Below are 24,396 nucleotides of genomic sequence, written 5' to 3'. Positions count from 1 at the left end.
TGGGCTGGCAATGTGGCTTAGTGGCTAAGTTTGCTGCACAAACCTGGTGACCTGAGTGTGATTCTTAGACCCATGTAAAGGGGGCAGAGAGACCAGAGTCCACAAAACTGTCTTCCAACTTCCCCATCTGTACAATGGCATGTACGCCTTGTTAACACTCACATACACACACAGTAATAACACACACTTTCATTGGTTAAGTTATTCATTGTACATGTACTTAGTTACTTAGGAACATTGTCACACAAGTATATAACTTAGTTGGAGCATGCTACCCTTTGTACCCCTTCCCTTTCTCCTGTTTTACCCCCACCTATTTCTCTCCTCTGTTCTCCTAGACAGTTTCACGTTTACTGTCATGTCACATATGCATTCATGATTTTACATATGAAATCTAAATGCTTTTTATGTATTATTATCATTTTATTTTATGTGTATGGGTGTTTTGCCTGCTTGTATGTCTGTGCACCAACATGCATGATGGGTACTTGTAGAGGCCTGGAGAAAGCATTAGGTCCTCGTAGAGCTGGAGTTACAGTTGGGTGTAAGTCACCATGTGGGTGCTGGGAATTGAATACAGGTCCTCTGGAAGAGCAGTCAGTGCTCATAACATATAAGCCATCTTTCCGACCACCCCATATAAAATCTAGGACTTATAGATGAGAAAAGGCATGCAATAGCTTTTTCTCTGAAATTTAATTTGGTTAACATGAATATTTCCAGTTGCATCTATTTTCATGTAAGTAATATAACATTTTCTTTAAGACTGAGAAAAAAAATCCATTGTGTGTATACTCCAGATTTTCTTTCCAGTTCATTGTTGATGGACACCTAGGTTAGTTCTGTAACTTAGCTATTGTGAATGGAGCTACAGTAAACACTGGGATCTAACTGTCTCTGGTACATTGACTTGGAGTCCTGTGGGTAAATACCCAGGAGTGGTAGAGTTGGGTGACAGTTCTGTTTTTAATTTTTTGAGGATCCTCCATAACCTGATTTCCATGATGGCTACACTACTTCACACCCATAGCAGCAGTGCACAGTGGTGTATACCAGCAGTGTGTGGCTCCTTTGTGTCTCTCTGCCAGTTTCTGTTGCTGTGGTATCTCTCCCTCTTCCCCACTAGCCTGTCCTTGACCTGAGCTTCTTGTTCTTCTGCCTCCACTTTCAGAGCATTGGTGACACAGACACGAACGGGCTCATGACTTATGGAATGCTTGGGATTAAACCCAGGGCTTCCTACACGCCAGGTGAACATTCTACCATCTGAACACTATTTCCAGCATGTTTATTATTTTCTTAATGACAGCCATTCTGGCTGGGGTGAGGGGGAATCTCAATGTAGGTTAAATTTGCATTTTTTCTGGTGGCTAGTGAGATTAAATGCTTTTGTCATGATTATTGGGCATTTGTATTTCATCTTTTAGAAGTTTTGTCATTTGCCCTCTGCTCCTCTCCCTTTCCTCTCTTTTCACAATGCTAGGGATTAAACCCAAGGTCTTGAATGTGTCAGCACAGAACTAAGCTACATCCCTGCCTAGATTTTACTTATTTTTGAGCAAGGTCATGCTATGCAGCTTGCGTTGGCCTTGAATTCAGATGATCCTCCTGCCTTAGCCTTCATGTACTAGGGCTGTGAGTGTGCAGTACCACACTTGGTTTTTAGCTTTTATAATGTTTACATTACATAGTTAGAAACTATTGGGTTTCAGTTTTAGCTAGTAAGAACTGAGATTCATTTTTATGAAACTTTTGAGGAAGATTTATTTTTATTTTATGTGTAATTGTTTTGCTTGCGGGTGTGTCTGTGCAGCACAGTTCTAAGCTTCCGTGCGGGTGCTGGGAATTAACTGTGGTCTCATGGAAGAGTAATCAGAGCTCTTAGCCACCAAGCCACCTCTCCAGCCTCCTCACTGAAAATTTTAAATTACATTTATTTGCGTGTGCAACTTCTGAGAGTCAGTCTTCTCCTTCCACCTCTTGGGTGTCAGAGATCAAATTCAGTTTATTGGCAAGGGTTTTTACCTGCTAAGCCCATCAAGACTTTTTTTTTAAATTTCAGATTAGTTTGAAAATTCTTCCGTTGGACTTGCTGATACAGGCCTAAATGGATGATGATACAACAAGTTTAAGGCCAGACTGAACAAGTTACTGATCTTTTGCCTTCAAGTCAAAAGTAAAAGTAGGATTATAGCTGCCAGGTAGAGCACTGGTAACAGACCCTAGGTGCAATCCCTAGTATCAGCAAAACATAACAAAAAACCTTATAAAACTGGGAAGATATGGAAAGGATAACATTTAGTCAGTGTGAACTATAAGTTTCAAACTGATGTCCCAAAGGGTTCTGGATAAAGCATTTCTGGGTTGAAGATTCATAATGACTATTTGCATAACAATGGTCTCCTAAAGTTCTAAAATAAAAAAAACTGTTAAACCAGTATTTCTAAAACTTATCAACAGAGAATCTTTGTTTTCCTCTGTGATATTAAGAAGTTACAATGGGGACTTCGATGGCTTAATGAGTAAGCTTGATGACCTGAGTTCAACTCCTGAAACCAACTTCCAAAAGTTGTTCTCTGATCTTCACATGTGCCCCTCCCTTACACACACACACAAACACACACACACACTCTCTCTCTCTCCACTACACACACACACACACACACACACACACACACACACACACACACACACACACACACACACACACACAAATGATAATTAAAAAAAAAGAGAGACATAGACTGGATGGCTAGATTAAAAAAACTAGATCTAGGGCTAGCAAAATGGCTCAGCAGGTAAAGGCGCTTGCTGCCTCAGGGTGACCTGAGTTTAATCCCCAGAACGCACATGGTGGAAGGAGAGACTGATTCCTCAATTCCATACTACTACATACATACAATGGCATGTAAGTCATATATGTAATAAATAAATAAAAATGAGAAAAAAATCAACCTGAAACTAGATCTCTCTGTTGTCTCCAAGAGACATACCTCACTGGTAAAGATACTAACAGAGTTCAATGTCAAAAGATGGAAAACTAGCTGGGCGTTGGTGGCGCACGCCTTTAATCCCAGCACTCGGGAGGCAGAGGCAGGCGGATCTTTGTGAGTTCGAGACCAGCCTGGTCTATAAGAGCTAGTTCCAGGACAGCCTCCAAAGCCACAGAGAAACCCTGTCTCAAAAAACCAAAAAAAAAAAAAAAAAAAAAGATGGAAAACTAGTCAACGCAAGCCAAAGAAACTGACAGTGATTTTGATGACTAATAAATTAGACTTTAAGTGAATTCTTGTTTTTATTTATTATTTATCTGTTTGCAATAGGATGTTACTATGCAGCCCTGGCTGCCCTAACTCTCAGAGATCCACCTGCTTCTGTCTCCTGAGTGCTGGGATTAAAGGTGTGTGTCATATCAAGCTAAATGAACTTTAAAGAGTTTTGAAAAAGGCATAACATGTTAAAAAGGAACTAATTCATCAAGAAAATATAAAAATTGCAAATATGTATGCACCAAACATTAGAGTTCCCAAGTCCATAAAACAAGCACAAATAAATGGACATAAGATGTCAGTAGGTTTGATAAAATAACAGTGAGTGACTCTGTGCTTCTCTCTCCTCCAGACAGGTCAACCAAACCACACACAAATCCATGAAAGTCTCAGAGTTGAAGTGTACTATAGATCAGAAGACTTACTAGGTATACACTGAATATTCCACCCAAATATACAGAACATATTCTTCCAAGTAGCCATAGAACATTCTCTGAAACAGACCACATTCTAGGTCATCAACCCAGTCTTAACTAACACGAAACTTGAAATAATTTCCACTGTCTTTTCCAGATCACAGAGCAACAAAACTAGAAATTCATAGCAAGAAAACCACAGGAGGCAGAGGAAGGTGGATCTCTGTGAGTTCAAGACCAGCCTGGTCTACAGAATGAGTTCCAGGACAGCCTCCAAAACAATACAGAGAAACCCTGTCTCGAAAAAAAAAAGGAGCCAGGCGTTGGTGGCGCACATCTTTAATCCCAGCACTTGGGAGGCAGGGGCAGGCGGATCTCTGTGAGTTCGAGGCCAGCCAAAAAAAAAAAAAAAAAAAAGACAAGAAAAGAAAACCACAGACACTACACAAATGCACGGGACTGAACAATCCACACTTGAATGATCAGTAGAACACTGAGAAAGTCAGGGCAGATATCTTAGTTTACTTACTTTATCTTACATGCATGAATGTTTTGCCTATAAGTATGTATGTGTACTGTGTGTATACCTGGTGCCCTCAGAGATCAGAACTGGAATCATGGATGGTTATGAACTACCATGTGGGTGCTGGGAACTGAACCTGCGTCCTCTGCAAGAACAGCAAGTGCTCTTAACTACTGAGCCATCTTTCCAGCCCCCAGGGCAGAAATGTTTTTTGTTTTTTGTTTTTCGAGACAGGGTTTCTCTGTATTGTTTTGGAGGCTGTCCTGGAACTAGCTCTGTAGACCAAGCTGGCCTCGAACTCACGAAGATCCACTTGCCTCTGCCTCCCGAGGGATTAAAGGTGTACACCACCAACGCCCGGCTGAGGGCAGAAATTTTTAAAAATTATTCAATTTTTTAATTTTATGTGCATTGGTGTGAGGGTGCCAGATCCCCTCGAACTGGAGTCACAGACAGTTGTGAGCTGACACATGGGTGTTGGGAATTGAACCTGAATCCTCTGGAAGAGCAGCCAGTACTCTTTTTTTTTTTGGTTTTACGAGACAGGGTGTCTCTGTATTGTTTTGGAGGCTGTCGGTCCAGCCTGGCCTCGAACTCACAGAGATCTGCCTGCCTCTGCCTCCCGAGTGACAGCCAGTACTCTTAACTGCTGAGCCATCTGTCCAGTTCCAGAAAAATTTAAACTCCTAGAATCAAATGTAAATGAAAGCATATATTACCAGAACCTTTGGGATCCACTAAGGCACTGCTAGAGGAAATGTTTATAGCTACGGGCTTACGTTAAAGCCCGTGAAAACATTATGACACAGAAGAAAGAAACTGCATACACTAGAAGATGATAGAACCTTCATGCTCACAGTATGGCAGAATCCAATTGTAAAAATGACTATCTCACTGAAAGCAATGTATACACTTAATAAAATTCCCATCAAAATGTCAATGGCATTCTTTACAGAATTAGAAGAAACAAGCCTAAAGTTCACTGAAGTACAAAAGGTCCCTAATAGCCAAAGCAACCCTTAGCAGAAAGAGCAGTGCTGGAGGTACCCCAATATCTGATCTCAAATTATATCACAGAACCACAGTAGCAAAACCAGCATGATGCTGGCACAAAGGTGGACATGTAGATCAATGGACTAGAATAGACAACCAGAAAGAAACCTAAAATGGATATAGCCACTTAATTTTTGACAAAGGTGTTAAAAAAACACTTTGGAAAAATGGGTTTTAAACAAATGACACTGGGAAACAGGATGTCCACATGCCAGGTAAAGGGACTCTGACCCACCCAAGCATAGCTAGCATGGATCTGGCAAGCCTTGCCTTTCTCCCCACTTCCTTCTGCCTTGCTAAAAACAGGTGACATTCCTAAAGCTAGCCACAAAGGTCCATTCCCTTATTTGGCCACTTCCTCCTCCTGAGGCTGACTACCAAGGACCAGCTATCAAAATATTGAAATCAAGTAATCAAAAGCCCTTTTTGACTCACCTAATTAAAATGTCCAATAAAAATTAAATACCTCATCCTAGCATGGGATTTCCCTTTTCAACTTCTATTAACAAATATCCCTGACCCTCTCCCTTGTTCCCCTCCCCGTCTCCTTCATTCTCTATCTCCTGTCTTTGCCTCTTATCCTCTGCTCATTGTCCCTTTGGGGCAAATCTCCTTTGTGCTGAGAACTTGGTTTTGGGTGAGTGAGCACACCTAGGAAATAGTACGAGCCTAGATGTCCATGGACAGATGAATAGATAAAGAAAATGTGGCACATACACCTTTTTTTTATTTTTATTTTTGGATTTCACAAAGCTTGAGCTGTCTGTCCTCAAGCCAACTGTGTAGTCAAGACTGGATCTGAACTCCTGATCCTCCTGCCTTCACCTTCTAAGTGCTGAGATTACAAGCTTGTGCCGCCATATCCAAGCATGCAGTGGAACTGTATGCAGTCATAAAGCAAAGTGAGATAATGACGTTGGAAGTCATTGTTACACAAAATAAGCCAGATTCAAAAAACATATTTTCTTTTACGTGTGAAATGGAGATTTAAAATGATTTATGTGTATATATATATATATGTAAATGTGTCTACTAACACGTGTCATGTGTAGGTCATAAAACTGGAAAGCAGACAATGAGAAGGGAGGAAGAGCTCTCAAGGGTGGGGAGAGAGGGTAACAGAGAACACATGACCTGAAAGTGGTTGTGGGTGGGAGACAGGCAGAAGGCAAGGCAGAGGGGATGGTAGAGGAGGGACTGACTGATAGCAAAGCAGAATAACACACATGTAGGAGAATGCCGTAATAAGACCTATTGTTTTGTATAGTAATATTAAAACTAATACAAATAAACATTTTAAGTTTTGCATTAAATTAAGGGTCAAATGTAGGGACACTCATTCTATTAAGATATTCCTGTTATTTTCATAAAAATATTTCCCTTTCAGCGGGGCAGTGGTGGTGCATGCCTCTAATCCCAGAACTCAGGAGGCAGAGACAGGCAGATCTTTGAGTGTGAGGTCAACCTGGTCTATAAAGAGAGTTCCAGGACAGGCTCCAAAGCTACACAGAGAAACCCTGTGTCAAAATACAAACAAAAACAAAACATCCACAACAACAAAATTCCCTTTCAAAGTAAGGAAAAGAAAAAAAAAATCGCTTACTAAAAGTTCCATGTGGAAATAACTAGGAATGCAGAGAAACTATTATTTCTCTTCTTGCTGAGGCTCCGAAGTTCTAAATGAAAACATTTGACCTAGGAGCAGGCTTACCTGTATCCCAGCATGGCTACAGAGATAGAAGTCAAACTCGTACGGGTGAGTAATGTCGGTGTCAACTGTGGTTCCAGCTGGGATGTTGCCACTTCTTCCAACCTAGATGATTTTTGGATCAGATTTGAAATCAACAAGACAAAAGTTAAAAAGATGTATCAGGAAGTACATTAAAAATGTTCAAATACTCTGAGCGGGGGTAGGGCACACCTTTAATCCCAGCACTCTGGAGGCAGAGGCAGGCGGTTCTCTGTGAGTTCGAAACCAGCCTGGTCTACAAGAGCTAGTTCCACTGAAAAACCCTGTCTCAAAAAACAAAAAACAAAACAAAATGTTCAAATACATACACTGACCCTCATATTTTACTACTTCCAGCCTGAATTATTACTGTGGTGGTATTTTGTTTATGATCCAATAAAGCTTGCCTGAAGATCAGAATGTAAAGCTAGCCACAGTCATAGGGGCCAGGATGTGGTATACACACCTTTAATCCCAGCAGCCACACTAGTTCGCTATAGAGGTTGGGCAGTGGTGGTACACTGCATTAATCCCAGTATGAGAGAGGTATATAAAACAAGAGCTTAGGGTCTCATGTGGCATTCAGTCTCCAGCCTCAGCCTTGGTAGAGGTGAACTCTCTAGTGGCTGGCTGCTTTGCTTCTCTGATCTTCAGCTTGAACCCCAATATCTGTCTCTGGGATTTTATTATTCGCACTACATATTACTTAAGCAACTATTAAGCACAGCCCTCACATAATCTTAGTTCCTAGTCTTTAAAAAACTTTATTATTTTGTGTGTATGGGTGTTTTGATTGCATGTACATTGTGTATGCAGTGCCCATGAAGACCAGAGAGGGTATTGGATTCTCTGGGACTGAATTTACAAATGGTTGTGAGCTACAACGTGGATGCTGGGAATTGAACCCAAGTTATCTTTAAGAGTAGCCAATGATCTTAAGCCCTGACCTCTATTCTTTTTTATTATTGTTTTTAGAGAAAGTTGCACATAGCCCAAGCTGGCCTCAAACTCACCATGTAGCTAAGGATGAATAGGTTTATATACACCTGGGGGATTGAACCCTGGACTTCCTGCATGGTTGGCAAGTGCTCTACCAGCTGAGCTATAGCCCTAGTTTCTCCCATTCCTATTCTTGTAGCTTCCTTCCTTCCTTCCTTCCTTCCTTCCTTCCTTCCTTCCTTCCTTCCTTCCTTCCTTCCTCCCTCCCTCCCTCCCTCCCTCCCTCCCCCCTCCCTCTCTCCCTCCCTCCCTCCCTCCCCCTTTCCTCTCCTTTCCTTTCCTTTGTGTATTTGAGTGTTTTGCCTACATGTATGTCTGTGCATGTGTCTGGTGCCCACAGTGGTCAGAAGAGGACATTGGATCCCCTGAAACTGATAGTGGAAGGTTGTGAGCCACCATGTAGGTGCTGGGAGTCAAATTCAGGTCCTCTGCAAGGGCAGCCATGCTCTTAACCACTGAGCCGTCTCTCCAGCCCCAAATATTACCTTTCCTTTCCTTTCCTTTCCTCTCCCTTCCTTCCTTCCTCTCCCCCTCCCCTCCTCTTCCTTCCTCTCTCCTCCTCCCCTCCTCTTTCTCCCTCTCTCTTTCAACAGGGTTTCTCTGTGTTACAGCCCTGGCTATCCAGGAACTCACTCTGTAGACCAGGTTGGCCTTGAACTCAGAGATCCACCTGCCTCTGCCTCCTGAGTACTGGGATTAAAGGCATGGACCATCATCAACTGGCTTCAAATATTTCTTTTTTTTTTTTTTTTTTTGGTTTTTGAGACAGGGTTTCTCTGTGGCTTTGGAGGCTGTCCTGGAACTCGCTCTGTAGACCAGGCTGGCCTCGAACTCACAGAGATCCGCCTGCCTCTGCCTCCCGAGTGCTGGGATTAAAGGCGTGTGCCACCACTGTTCAGCTGGACTAAGATGTTTAACAATGAAAAGTTTTTTTTTTTTGAGTCAGGGTCTCATTATGTAGTTCATGTTGGCCCAGAACTTGTTATGGAGACTAGACTGACCTCAAATCACAGTGTGTTTGTGGCTGGGCAGTGGGGGTGCACACCTTTGATCCTAGCACTTGGGAAGCAGAGGCAGACAGATCTCTGTGAGTTCCAGGCCACAGAGAACTCTGTCTTGAAAAACCAAAGAACATGCTATAGTTACATAGCTTGGATTGAGTACTACCTCTACTGTTGCTAGCTCTATAATCATCTTGAGAAGTTATTTAAGGTTATATATTCTTCATTTGCAAGTTGGGGATAATAATACTAATAACAGACATTATATATAATATGTACTATTATATATAATAATAATTGAATAGTGTTTGGGAAGATTAAATTAGTTAAACAAAAATGTACTTAGGTTGGGTATACAGCTCAGTGTATACAGCCTAGCATACACAAGGCCCTGTCTGTATATGATTTCCAGTACCACAAAAAGGGAGGAGAGGATGAAAGAAGGAAGAAGGGATAGAGATAGGAAAAGAGAGAGGGAAGGAGGGACAGGGAGAAAAGTGAGAAAGGGGAAGGGAGAGATAGACTTGGGAAACCTGATGGTGGGACAGGAGCTTGGCTTATAACAATATTATGACAGATGTAAATTACCCTTTCTGTTCTGTCAGCACAAAACAATCGTGTATGATGTCTCTTCTGAACTACAATGTAGGTTATTCCAGGTTGATAGTCTTTCTCCAAACTGATACAGGCTTCTCGAATTGCTAGTAGCTCATAGTATAATACCTAGAGAAGATACAACAGAAAGATTGGATACAGTCAGTTGTTTCTTTTACATATTCCAAAATACGATAATGATGTAGCTTCATGACTCATCTATCTATCTATCTATCTATCTATCTATCTATCTATCTATGTATTGTTTTTTGAGACAGGGTTTCTCTGTGTAATAGCTCTGGTTGTCCTGGAACTGGCTTTGTAGACCAGTCTGGTCTTTTTTTTTTTTTTTTTTTTTTTTTTGGTTTTTGGAGACAGGGTTTCTCTGTATTGTTTTGGGAAGCTGTCCTGGAACTCACTCTGTAGACCAGGCTGGCCTCGAACTCCCAGAGATCCACCTGCCTTTGCCTCCTGAGTGCTAGGATTAAAGGTGTGCACCAACGCCTGGCCACCAGTCTGTTCTTGAACTCTGAGATCTGCTAGCCTCTGCCTCCTGAGTGCTGGGTCTAAAGGTGTGTGACACCACTCCCTATGACTTATTTTATTTTTTCATTTTTTTCCAGTTCCCATTCCCTCCCCTCTTGATCCCCCATCCACTCCTCAGAGAGGGTGAGAACTCCCATGGGGAGTCAACAAAGTCTGTCATCACTTTGAGGCAGGACCAAGGCCCCCCCCCATATCTAGGCTGAGCTTTGTTCTTTCGAGACAAGTTTTCTCTGTGTAGCCCTGGGTGTTCTGGAACTTACTCTGTAGACCAGGCTGGCCCTAAACACAGAGATCTGCCTATCTCTGCCTCCTGAGGGCTGGAATTAAAGGTATGTGCCATCATCACCTGGTTAGATTCATTTTATTAAGTCATGTGTCTGTGTGTGGGTGTGACTTTATTCATATGACTACAGGTGCCCTGAATGCCAAAGAGGGCATCAGATCCCCTGGAGTTACAGGTTGTACTAACTCTACATCTGATGTGAGTGCTAGGACCTGAATTAAGGTCCTCTGCAAGAGCAGTAAGCACTCTTAACTGCTAAGCTACCTCTCCAGACCTGCCTCAGGACTTCTTACCATGACCTATTTTACAGCTCAATATGCTTCTCCATTTCATTTTAACTATGAGTAAAGCAATGAAGGCTTACACATCCATAGGAACATTTTAAAAGGGCAAATTTACTGAGACATCAGCTTGGATGTTTGTGGATTTTTAATTGCAGGTGTTCACCTTCAGAACTAAAACATAGCATTTGATTTACTTATTGTCTAAATATATTCCAGGCAACCAACCTGTCTAAATTGTCCTTCTGAAACACCATCCCGATAAAAGATAATGCGTGTAGGTTTGAATCGGGTTGACTTATAAAATTGGATGAGCAGTTCCCGGACCATGGAGGCCAAATCCTGGATGATTTCCTGCCGGGGTCTCTGAACTCTTACTGTGGCACAGTATCTGCTTGGATGGGCATCCATACTACCTACAACCTAGGTTGGAAGTCAGAAAAAAATTAAAATAGAAAAAAATAGTGAAAACTAAACTGTCTTCATTTACACACGTATTTTAATGTAGCCTTACTGTTTATCATAATTTACTTCGAAAGTAACAAAAATCAATTCTCAGTAAAGAACAGAATAAAAGACTAGAATAGTGTCAAAAACAATTAGGCAGCATTTTTTCTTTTTCCATTGTCATGTGTGTATGGTATGCTTATGTGCATATTCATATTTTGCATATGTTTGGGCACATGTATATGCTGCCCCTACATGAGAGTGTGCGTACATGTAGGAGAGAAAGAGGTTGCACAGTTACAGAAAGAACAAGCAGGCAAATTACAATAATTATAGGAGACTTAAGGAAGTTAAATAGGTATATTATATAGAACTAGTACCCCCAAAACCAGAATAATCTATCGTGGCAAAAACTCTCAAACCCAAAGAGCAGTAATGAAAGTGGGCTACAAGAAAAATCATTAAAGAACTGCAAAGATTAAACACTAACCCTCCCAGTCCCCAAAGCAAAATACAAATCAGTGGCTGGAGAGATGGCTCAGCAATTAAGAGCATTGGCTGCTCTTGTAGAAGACGCCGTTCAGTTCCAAGCCCCCACATAGTGGCTCACAATTGACTGTTAACTCATTTCAGGGAATCCTATGCCCTCTGGCCTCCATGGGGACTGCCCACATGTAGTGTACAGACACACATGCAGGTAAAATACTCATATACCTAAAATAAAAATTAAATATTAAAAGAGAAAATTCAGGGCTGGGGAGATGGCTCGACTGTTAAAGGCTAGGCTCACAACCAAATAAAGAGGAAAACCAAATCATCCAAGCAATAAATGGGCCAGTGAAGTGAACACACAGTTCTGAAGAGAAGAAACACAGGGTCAGAGATTGCTCATAAGGTAAAGGCACCTGCAGCCAAACCTAACAGTTGAATTTGATCTTTGGGATCCACATGATAGAAGGAGAATTATCTCCTGCAAGTTATCCTCTATCTTCACATGCCTAACATAGGACCAATGTGTACCTCTCCCCACAAATAAATGTAATAATAGCCAATAAACAAACTTGAAAAAGGGGTCAACATCCTTAACCTTAAGGGGAATGAAAAATGCTGTGATTCCATCTCACTCAGTCAGAACAGTTAACACCAACAAACAAACGACAATAAATGCTGGCTAGAATGTTGAAGGAGGAACCTTACTCATCATTGGTGGGAATGTACACTTGAGCAGCCACAACTGAAATGAGTTTCAAAAACTAGAAACAGAACTACCATATGATTTAGTTATACCACTCTTGGGTACACACCTGAAGAACTAACTTTTTTTTTTGTTTTTGTTTTTGTTTTGTTTTTCGAGACAGGGTTTCTCTGTGGCTTTGGAGGCTGTCCTGGAACTAGCTCTGTAGACCAGGCTGGTCTCGAACTCACAGAGATCCGCCTGCCTCTGCCTCCCGAGTGCTGGGATTAAAGGCGTGCGCCACCAACGCCCGGCCTGAAGAACTAACTTAAAGTCAACGCAGACCACCATTACACTTGTGCTTCCATGTTTATGGATGACTATTCATAATAGCTAGGAAACCACACCAGCTTAGATGTCCATTATCAGATGAATGGATACAGAAAATGGGGTGCAGGGCCAGTAATCTGGGTTAGGCTTGGAGGAAGGAGACCTCTGACCTCCACATTCATGTCCCACAAACAAACAAATAAATGTAATAAAAAAGAAAATATGGTACATACATACACAATGGAATTTTATGCAGATATAAAGAAAAATGAAATCATGATGTTCAGAAAAATGGATACAATGAAAATCATTATTAATGTTAAGTAAAATAAGCCTATCTTAGAAAGACAGATACCACATGTTCTCTTTCATACATGGAACCTAAGTTTTAAGTTTTATTTTATATATATCTCATATATATATATATATATATATGGGACTAACTGGGAGAATACAAGGCCTAGCTAGAGAAGGGAGGGGGGCTGGAGAGAGCAATGGAGAAGGAAAGTGACTGAGAACATATGTATGAAGAAGCCATAATGAAATTCTTGGTATGCTAATGCAAAAGTTTAATAAAAAGAAAATATCAAATATCAAAATTTGAACTGTGGAAACAAAGTGTTTCTTTTAGTGTGAACTTTAGATGAGGCCGACTTGTCTAACAACACTCACAGCAGCGATGGAGGGTTTCTTCCCATCCCCAGCAGGTGGGTGAGTGACATCTGCGCCCAAGAAGATCACTGGTTGCTGGAACACAGAAGGTCTTAAACACATTTTTTTAAAGGGTTAGACAGTTCATCTGTTTCATCTGTTTCACATGATTGCAATATAACTGCAAGCCACTGACAGTCCAGAGGATGCCCCCTACAGACAACAGACAGCTTCAAAGACCTGAACTTCTGACGAACTCGATTTTTTGTTTGTTTTTCAAGGCAGGGCTTCTCTGTGTAGTTCTGGCTGTCCTAGAATTCACCATGTAGACCAGGCTGGCCCTAAACTCAGATCTGCCTGTCTCTGCCTCCTGAGTTCTGGCATGTGCCACCACATCTGGCCGGACAAACTGTTAATTCATGAATCGACACCTCTCTGACATATTGTAAGAATATTTTAAACAGTGGTACCCTGGTTGCAAAAGACAACTGATTCTAATATTTTATGTAATGGGGACAAAAATGATATGTTTCTTTATAGTAGGTCATTAAATTTTATTCATCTAAAAAAATCTACTTACATTTTAAGTCTATGAGACTTAAGGACAAAAAGAATCAGCAAGTCTTTGACTTTTAGTTTTAGTCTATTTTACACTTTTAGGCAGGGAGTATAGGTGTCTACTATTCTCTGGACCAAAGAATAAAATTTGAGTACATATTTATAACCATAAGGTCCTAGCAATTCCTTATGTCTTAAAACTTCATCCTTTAAAACTGAAAGGTCTGGGCTGAGAGATGGCTCACTACTTGTTTACCCAGAGAGAACTGTGTAAATGTTCAGCATCCCACATGGTGGCTCACAGCTCTCTGTAATTTCAGTCCTGGGGAAGCCAACACCTCTCTCTGGCCCCCATAGAGATACATATAAAATAAAGGTTAAAAACATTTTAAAAGAATATCGAATATTTCTTAGTTCCTGAATGTGTTGGCTAGATTTTCTACCTCATTTATGAAACCCATCTCCTGTTTAGCAAGACAGAGTCTCACTATAGCTGTCCCGGAATTCGCTCTGCAGACCAGGCTAGTCTCGAACTCACAGAGATCCACCTGTCTCTGCCTCCTGAGTGCTGGGATTAAAGGCGTGTATTTAACCTTTGAGTTAAGTCTCCAGCTCCAACAATCTCTTAACCTTGTTAAATCATCTATGCAGTTCACAGGAAGAATCAGTAAGGTTGTTGCTAATATCTGGTAGTAGTTAGTTAGGCTTATGTAGGAAAACAAACAGTGAAATAGAATAGCTTACCTTTGATGAGGTACAAGAATATTATTGATTCCTCCAAGTTTAACATTGATCTTTAGGCACAAATTTGATAGAGTCTGAGGAGATGTTTTTATTACATTCTTGACTTGCACACACTGTGTGGCCATACCCAAAAGTGTATCTCCTACACGCTTCACCTCCGCTATGGAGCAAATGCAAATGACAGTCAGAAAAGAAGACACCTGAAACGGGAATTCACTCACTGACAATAGAACTATGCAGGATACCCTGAAATATACCAAGGTATATTACAGGGTACCTGAAATTATACCAATACTAAAACAGTACTATTAAAATGCATGGAAATTTAAAGCATTAACTTATATTTTTTTCTACCAGCTTATTTTTGTACATGAAAAGTATATCTAAAAATCTATACTTTTAGCCAGGCATGGTGGCACATGCCTGTAATCACAGCACTGAAGAGGCAGAGATAAGTGGATCTCTGGGTTCGAGGCCAGCTTGGTCTACAGAGTGAGTTCCAGGACAGTCAGGGATAACCAGAGACACTGTTTTGAAAAAAGAAAAAAAATAATAAAAATTCATGTTTCTCTCTCTCCTCTTCTTTTTCTCTCCCTCTCTCCCCCTCTCCCTCCCTCCCTCCCTCCCTCCCTCTCTCTCTCTCTCTCTCTCTCTCTCTCTCTCTCTCTCTCTGTGTGTGTGTGTGTGTGTGTGTGAGTATAATGTGTATGATGTGTGCACATTTAGAGGTCAGAAGACAACGTTGAGGGTTGGTTCTCCTCTTCCAACTTTACATAGGCTCCAGAGATCATACTCAGGTCATCAGGCTTGCATGGCAAATGCCTTTACCTGCTGAGATACCTTGACAACCCAGAAAAGTACATTTTAAAACTGAAGGAAAGTTGGGCGTTGGTGGCGCAGGCCTTTAATCCCAGCACTCAGGAGGCAGAGGTAGGTGGATCTCTGTGAGTTTGAGACCACAACCTGGTCTGCAAGAGCTAGTTCCAGGACAGGCTCCAAAACCACAGAGAAACCCTGTCTCAAACAAACAAACAAACAAACAAACAAACAAACAAAAAGAGATGCAGAGGAACTCTGTAGCTAAGAACTAGTACTAAAGACTAGAGGTTACCACTTTACTATTTCTTTGGTCTGGAAAGGTCATGCCTCTAGAGTAGGGGTTACTACTTTTGGTTGGTTTTGCGTTGGGGCAGAGATAGCTCTGATTTCAGGGTCAAACTGTGTTTCTTTCTCTGATCCTTTTTAGCTTTTAGGTTCAGGGAGAATTTCTTTAACAGGCTGTGATTCTAGGGGCAAAGTGTGTTCTTTTGTCTCTGGCTTTGGAATCAGGGTGTTTTTCTCTGGCTTTGGGTTCAGGGATAAAGTGTTTCTTTCACTGGCTCTGGGCCCAGAGTCGGGATGTTCAGGGATTGGGCTAGGTCTACGGATTACAGATATGCTGGAGCCTGGGTCTCTCATCCAAGTCTGATGTTAAAGTGCTCTTCAGATCCCCAACTCCTTCAGCTTTGACTGTAAGATATTTCTCTCTCTTGGGCTGGTTCCACACCCTGTTAGGAGCTCTCCTTTGCAGGCATCCCATGACTCTGGAATCTCCAATATCTAGGGGTCTCCAATACAATCCATGTTTCAACTTCACAGCTTCACACTGCTGACACACGTCTGGCCTCAGCAGCTTTCCTTAGCTGCAGACAGGGAGATTCTATAACTCCTTTCTGGTATCCTTGACTCTAAAGCCAGAACCACATGGCAAAAGCTGCCAAGTTCTGCTGCTTGTTGGGGCTGAGGTTGGCCGCCTCCTTCAAATAAATTTCCATCAGCTTTCTTTTTCAATGGTTTTCTATCCTGCTTAAGTTTTTCTTTAATTCCTTTTCACAGTTTGGAAGCTTAGCTAGGTGAGGTCTTGCCCTGAGATCACCATACCCTTTATTCCATTTAACATCAGGTTTCTCTTAAAACTTTTTATCACCTTGAACACTGAACTCAGCTCCAATAATACATTTTCTGGTGCTCCTTTCCTCCTCAGATTGTGTATTTTGTGTTTTATTTTCCTAGCTTGATCAATCTGCATAAGAATGACCACTAATAACCACGTGATACAGTCAATACTAGGCTGTTTTGAAATCTCCTCTGCCAATGCCATTAATTCAAAACTCTTCAGTTTAGCCTCAGGCAGATTTTTTTGGACAAGGACAAAATGCAGCCACATTCTTTACCAAAATATCAGAGTGGTCTCTAGGCCACTTACTAATATTCTTCCCCTCTGACGACGGGCATTGGTGGCATACACCTTTAATCCCAGCACTCAGGAGGCAGAGGCAGGTGGATCTCTATGAGTTCAAGACCAAGCCTGGTCTACCGAGCGAGTTCCAGGACAGCCTCCAAAACAATACAGAGAAACCCTGTCTCGAAAAACAAAAAACAACAACAACAAAAATTCTTCCCCTCTGAAAGTCCTTGAGCTTGCCCCCCACAATTCAAATCACTCCTAGCACTGTCCTCCTGCTCGAATAGCCCATTAAACTCTACTTAAAGTACTCCCATCATTTTCCTAATCCAAAACCTGAAGCCTGTATTCCACCAACAAGCAGCATGATCAGGCTGTCACAGCAATACTCAACTTGTGTCTTGGTAAGTACTCTACGGTGGCGAAAGACACCATGACCATAGCAACTCTCATAAAAGAAAACATTTAATTGGGGCTTGCCTACAGTTTAGTTTATTATTATTAATTTTATTTTATTTTTTTGGTTTTTCAAGACAGAATTTCTCTGTGTAACAGCCCTGGTTGTCCTGGAACTCAGGCAAATCTCTATGAGTTTGAGGCCAGTCTGGTCTACAGCATGAGTTCCAGGACAGCCAGGGCTACACAGAGAAACCCTGTCGCTACCACCCCAAAATGATATTTGTTAGGAAGGTCAGAAAAAGCTTTTGTTAAAATTCAAGCAAATAATTTGCATTTGCCCTTGGTGAAATATGGAAAGTGGAGTATGAAAAGCAATACAAGTAGAAGGAAGAAAATGAATGGAGTCCCTGTAGAGATCTGAGATAAAAGGGAAATTACAATGAAAACAACACTGAAAGAGCTTTTCAAACTGGGGTAGGGAGTCATTATTGATGCAGGATTCATAGCTTCTGCTGCTTTCTGACACGTGCCCTTGCTCACAATCACCTGTGATCACAGACATCTGAATTACTTAAATAACCAGAAGGTTACATTCTGCCTAGAGGTTCTAGATACATATCACAGAGTTATCAAATTTGTGCTAGGGGCCGGGTGGTGGTGGTGCACGCCTTTAATCCCAGCACTCGGGAGGCAGAGGCAGGCAGATTTCTGTGAGTTCGAGGTCGGGCTGGACCGACAGCCTCCAAAACAATACAGAGAAACCCTGCCTCGTAAAAACCAAAAAAAAAAAATTTGTGCTAGGGTCATTTCCATTCAGTTTCTACATTCTTTCCTATTGGTCTGCAAGCAAGAAGACATCTTTCAATATGCAAGTAAATAGTGATGGGGGAAGTCCTTCTGTGTATATGTTTGTCTGATTGGTTGATAAATAAAGCACTGTTGGTCAATAGGGAAGCAAGATAGGTGGGACTAGGAGTTAAGGAGGATTCTGTGAATTGTAGTCAAGAGTAGAGAATCGCCATGTGGTGGAGAGAAAGCAAGTCTGGCAGTCTGGTATATTAGCAATTATGGGTTAATAATTAAGTCAGAGCTAGCCATTAAGAAACCATAGCAAACAGCCAACAGTTTCATAATTAATATAGTGTCTTGTGTGTCATTTGGGGGCTAAAGCGGCAACAGGACCCAGGCAGGAATCCTGCAACAAAATAGTACATTCATATCAGGAAATATTAGTTCAAGAAATAAATGACCTATCAGTTCCCTGACAGAATGTGAAGGAACCTTAAATGTACATTGATAAGTGAAAGAAGCCTATTAGAAAAACTGCATAGGCTGGTGAGCAATGGTGGCACATGCCTTTCATCACTTGGAGAGGCAGAAGCAAGTAGATCTCTCTTGAGTTAAGACAAGCCTGGTCTAACAGAGCAAGTTCCAGGACAGCCAAGGCTACACAGAGGAAACCTTGGTTCAACAAAACAAAAAGAACTAAAGAAAGACTACTACATACAGCTACATACAAAATTACTCCACTTTGTGACAATATAGAAAAAGAAAAACTAGAGTGATAGTACAAAAATCAGTGGTTTCAAGGATTGAGGGAGGGAGAGGGAGAATGAACAGAGGAATATAAGAACAGGGAAACTATTCTGTATGGTGCTGTAGCAATGGATACATATTTGTCAGACCTATGCTGTTCAACACAAATAGTGGACTTTAATGTAAACTGCGGATAATGCATTCATAATATTTATAATTAACAATTTTAACAACATGAATGCTATTGATTCAGAAAATGCACTGCTTTAAGGAAAAAGGTTAGTATCTGTGCAGGAAAAAACTATGCAAAGGGCAGATGGCATATGGGAACTCCCTAGACTGCACTCCATTTTTTTTTTTTTTTTTTTTGGTTTTTCGAGACAGGGTTTCTCTGTGGCTTTGGAGGCTGTCCTGGAACTCGCTCTGTAGACCAGGCTGGCCTCGAACTCACAGAGATCCGCCTGCCTCTGCCTCCCGAGTGCTGGGATTAAAGGCGTGTGCCACCAATGCCCGGCTGCGCTCCATTTTTTTGTCTATTTAAAGCTAAGAAAGTTTATGCATGTGTTGTGTATGTGTTCACATGTTCGTGTGTGTGCACATGTGTGTGCACGTACATGTGTGAGAAGGTCAACCTTGTGTGAAATTCCTTAGCAGCTGTTGACCTTGTTTCTATTGGAAGCAGACTGGCCTGGAGGGAGATGATGTAATATAGTGTCACATAAACCTCTGAACATGACAGTGTGTATCTCCTCTAATCCCAGTACTCACAAGGTAAAAACAGGGAGATCAGAAGTTCCAGGTCATTTTCAGCTACCTAGGGAGTTCAAGGCCAACCTGGGCTAGAATCCCTGCCTTTAAACAAAGCTCATAAGTTAATTAATTAAAACAAAAGACTAGAAAAAAATTGCCTTCCTTAAACTAATATGTTCATTTTTTTCTAATGATAAGCTAGTATTTACTGTTTCCATTTTCTGTGTTCTGCTTATTTTAATTTAATTTATTTTTTTGTTTTTTTTTCTAGACAGGGTTTCTCTGTATTGCTTTGGAGCCTGTCCTGGAACTCTCTCTGTAGATCAGGCTGGCATTAAGTGTGTGTCACCACCACCATCTTATTTTAATCTTAGTATATTAGTGATACACAAAAACTTAATTTTTATGTAGCCAAAATTTTTCTTTGTTATTGCTTCTATTTTTTGCTTTTTGTGATGGTTGGAACAAACTCATAACCAAGCACTTGATCATTGAGCTTCGGGCCCTTCTGTTATTTTTTTCCTTTTTTAAAAATTATTTTTATTTTATATCTGTGAGTGTTTTGGCTACATGGATGTCTTTGCACCACATGTACACCTGATGCCCATAGAGATCAGAGAAGGTATTAGATCCCCTGGTAATGGAGTTATAGTTGTGAGCTGCCATGTGGGTGCTGGGAATTGAAACTTGGTCCTCTGGAAGTGCCCTTCACCACCAAACCATTGTTCCCACCCTCCCTCCTTCCTTTTTCTTTTTTTGGGGGGGAGGGGTATGTGTAAGTGTTCATGTATATATGCATCTGTGTGCTCATGTGTATGCATGTATACACTGGAACGTGGAGGCCAGAAGTTGATATAAGGTGTCTTCTTCAATCACTCTTCCCTTTGTTTTATGAGACAGGGTCTCTCACTGAATGTGGAGCTCACCATTGGCTACACAGGCTGACCAGCAAGCCCAGAAATTCCTATGCAGGGATTGTAGGTACATGCTGCTGTGTCTGACTTTTTTATGTGGGTTCTTGGGGATCAAATCAGATCCTCATACTTGCACAGCAAGCAATTCACACTGATGGAACTATCTACCCTCATTTCTGTCATTTCTAAGGTGAAATTATTTTATTACAATCAATGGCTTACAAGTTGTTTTTCTCAATTTTTCCATGAATCAAGGAAATACATTTATTTTATTAATCTCTCAAAACTTTGCTCTGTATACAGTCATATAAGGTTATTATAGTATCTCTCAGTTCCACAGGTGAAGAAAGTAAAGCTTACTACAGTTAGATAATTATAGCATGCATTCAGGCAAGTTTTATTTGTTATAGCGTAAACAAAATGTCACCAAAGGTAATTCAGCCACATCACACAGGTAGTACAACGGCACTATCTGAACAATGAGCAACACAGTCCTATCTCCAGAATATAACTACCTTATCCTACTACTCAAGTTACTCCAAGGCCATTTCATTACACAATTTTTCCTTAACCATTGCTTGTGATGTCTCTTTTAGGTATTAAAATTCATTTCCCAGGGTTCCCTTTCCTATCACTTATCTTACAGACTTTGCCTTAAAGTAATAATATGTGGCTTTATTTTTAATTTTTATTTATTTGTTCATTTGTTTGCTTGGTTTTTTTGAGACAGGGTTCTCTGTGACTTTGGAGGCTGTTCTGGAACTCACTCTGTAGACCAGGCTGGTCTCGAACTCACAGAGATCCACCTGCCTCTGCCTCCCAGGTGCTGGGATTAAAGGAGTGCACCACCAAAGCCCAGCCTAATATGTGGTTTTAAATACAATGGTATAAATATATTTTAGTATTTGCAATTTTAGGCAATCTAATTCTAAAAACAATGTTAAGCAGGGGAAAGGAAAAAAGTGCAGTATTTCTGTTGTTGCAGTGCTGGAGATAAAACCCAGGTCTGTGTGCATCTTAGGCCAGTGCTCTAGCAATGAGCTATGTGGTGGTATATTGCTTATAATCTAATAAAATCACTGAGGATCAAAATGCAAAGCCAGCCACACTAGTTAGCTATTGAAGCTAGGTAGTGGTGGTACACACCTTTAATCCCAGGACTCAGGAGAAAGAGGCAGACAGATCTGTTAGTTCAAGGCCATTCTGAGCTACATGAACTTGAACCAGTCCTAAAGAGAAACAGCTCACACAAAGGAGAGCTCAGTACTTGGCATCACATGTCTTTAACCCCAGTCCTAGAGAGGTATATACATGACAGGAGCTCAGGGTCTTGGGCTGCATTCTGAGATTTAGTCTCAGCCACACTGAGGAGAGGCAGCAGTCTGAGGCTTGGTGGAGAGCTCATGGAGACAGGATCAAACCTTTCTGTCAGAGTTAGAGTTTAGAGCTAGTGGCTGGCTGCTTTGCTTCTCTGATCCTCAGCTCCAAGCTTGAACCCTAATATCAGTCTCTGGGTTTTTATTTTTCATGTTACAGAGCTAAACTCTCACTCCTGAAAAATGCAGTTGTAAAATGTCCTTACCATACACGGGCGTCTTTCCTGGCAGGATGACGATAATGAGCTGCAGTCCTGAATATGTATTCTTGAGATGTCGGAACATGGGCTCCACACTGTCTGCTCCTTGTGCATATTTGCAGAAGCATGGCTGGCCTTGGATAGGCATCCCTGCATCCTTGGAAATCTTTCGAAGCTGGTCTGTGAAACCTCTAAAGAAGGTGAAACCACTAAATAGAAAACCATTGTCTAGACATCAAAATGTAGAAAATACTTTATCTTTTGTATGTGTAGTATTAAATATTGAACACATGGTCTTGTGTGTTTACTCTACACTGAGCTATATCTCCAGCTCCAAACCTACCACACAGTAATGAAAAGTTTAAGAAAGAAATGGAAGCTGGGCATGGTGGCATACACCTTTCATTTCAGCACTTGGAAGGCAGAGGCAGTGAGTTTGAGGCCAGCCTGCTCTGCAAAGCAAATCTAGGAGAAACCCTGTCTGCAAAAACCAGGAAAGAAAGAGGGAGGGGGGAGGAGAAAGAAGAAAGGAAGAAAGAAGGAAGGAAAGAAAGAGAAAGGGAGGGAGGATGAAGCAAAGATTGTTTTGTGTGCTTGCTCCATATACAAAGGTTACCTGATTACTAATATTAAAGGCAGCAGAGGGATCAGTCACCTACAGTAATCTCCCTTATTCCTTTGGGGCTATGCACAAAGAGTCCCTAGCGGGGTTGGGGAGATAGCTTGGTTGGTAAAAGGTTTGCTGTACATGTCTGTACCGTAGGTACTGAGGGCAAAGATTGGAGGCTCCCTGTGGTTTGCTGGTCAGTCAGTCTAATTGAATTAATGAATTCCAGATTCAGGAAAGCAAGGTGGAGGCAACTGAGGAAGCCTTCTGAAATCAACTTCAGGCTTCAACATGTACGCACATATATGCATATGAACACATACATACATGTATTCACATATGTATTCGCATACAAGACCCCCACTGGATGTTTGAAACTGAGGGTGTTACTAGACTCTATAATTTAATAATTTTTTTGATTTTAACCAATGGCTATAATTTTTGAAGTCTCAGGTATAACAAATAAATTTACACACTTATTTTTCTTTATAATTACTTTCCTTTCTTGTTTTTTTTTTTTTTCTTTTTTGAGACAGGGTTTCTCTGTGTAGTTCTAGCTATCTATCCTGGAACTCACTCTGTAGACCAGGCTGGCCCTTGAGTTCAGATATTCACCTGACTCTGCCTCCTGAGTGCTAGGATTAAAGGTGTGTACTACAACACCAGGCTTTATAATTTCAAGAATAAAATACTCATTCTTAATGCTTATCTCTGAAACTGTAGTATGAATTTTTTTCTTTTCTTATCAAGTTGACAACTTTTGCCTTTTTGCTTAAATAATTCAATGAGTTCTAGGCAAAAAAGGAAGTGGATAGTGCGTGATGAATGATGACATTGTAGGCTAACCTCTGGCCTACATATGCACAAACAGCATCCCACGTGACTGTAATGATAGGTGATCCCAGGCAGATGGAAGAAACAATTTTAAAGGTTCATTGGTTAAATATACTCCATAAAAAGGCAACATTTATTAGAATATGAGATGAATAATTTAAAATTGGAATTCAGGGCTAGGGATGTAGTTCAGCGGTACAGCTTATTGGCTATACAAGGTTCTGGGCTCACCCCTAGTTCCACCAAATATATATATATATATATATTTGTAAATTCCAAACACAAAAGGTCCCCAAAGCAAACCAGTGCAGCAGCTTACTTCAGTATTTCTTCTCTGCACTGCCTCTGTGTGGCAAAACAGGCTATGGCCCACATTTTGATTTCAACTCCTGTGTGGAACTGTTTTCCTCGCATGTCCCACACACCGTGGCTTGGTGTTGCCACTGTCCGGTTCTGTAAGAGAAATAACAGCACAGAAAAACAAACACTTTACCAGACAACACATTTTGGTGAGCTCTAGCAAGTATTTCAAATTGCTGAACTGATACATTATTAATGTATCAGTATCTTAATGTATCAAATCTCTATATGGAATTGACTGTTCTAAATCAATGTTGTTTATACTGTTAAAACCTAAGAGGTCAGCAAGATGATTCAGCAAATAAAGGCAGTTGATGTCCCCAAGCCTGATAACCTGAGTTTGACACACCCACCACACACATGAACTCATATGGCAGGAAAGGACTCAACTTCCTCAAGTTACCCCCTGACTTCCACACATGCACCCTCAACAATAAATAAATGTGAAAAAATTATGTTAAACTCAAACAAGAAAATCCACCTTGAAACAAATGAAACACCTGATGTATTGATGGAACTATAAAACAGTAAGTTGAAGGCTCGGAATACCATTCTGTCCATGCTTAGAAAATTATACATGTGTGTCTGATTAAAACAT

General features: G+C 41.0%; 1 protein-coding gene across 4 annotated transcripts in view; it reads right to left on the bottom strand.

The window, feature by feature from the left end:
- The window catches only part of Ago3 (argonaute RISC catalytic component 3), an 87,833-nt gene that overhangs the window by 2,612 nt on the left and 60,825 nt on the right, over nucleotides 1–24,396 (bottom strand). For all 4 annotated transcript variants that reach the window (XM_040756634.1, XM_040756635.1, XM_040756637.1 and 1 more), the window contains 7 exons: nucleotides 23,758–23,891; nucleotides 22,004–22,188; nucleotides 14,599–14,758; nucleotides 13,318–13,408; nucleotides 10,923–11,117; nucleotides 9,579–9,713; nucleotides 6,973–7,074 (listed from right to left, as the gene is read on the bottom strand). In XM_040756634.1, coding sequence (XP_040612568.1) covers nucleotides 6,973–7,074; nucleotides 9,579–9,713; nucleotides 10,923–11,117; nucleotides 13,318–13,408; nucleotides 14,599–14,758; nucleotides 22,004–22,188; nucleotides 23,758–23,891 — 1,002 coding nt within the window. The remainder of the gene's footprint in view (nucleotides 1–6,972; nucleotides 7,075–9,578; nucleotides 9,714–10,922; nucleotides 11,118–13,317; nucleotides 13,409–14,598; nucleotides 14,759–22,003; nucleotides 22,189–23,757; nucleotides 23,892–24,396) is intronic.

Source organism: Mesocricetus auratus, unplaced genomic scaffold, assembly GCF_017639785.1.
Source record: "Mesocricetus auratus isolate SY011 unplaced genomic scaffold, BCM_Maur_2.0 Super-Scaffold_100014, whole genome shotgun sequence".
Taxonomy (NCBI): Eukaryota; Metazoa; Chordata; class Mammalia; order Rodentia; family Cricetidae; genus Mesocricetus; species Mesocricetus auratus.
The sequence above is the reverse complement of the archived record's forward strand: the minus strand, read 5'-3'. Positions and strand labels throughout refer to the sequence as shown.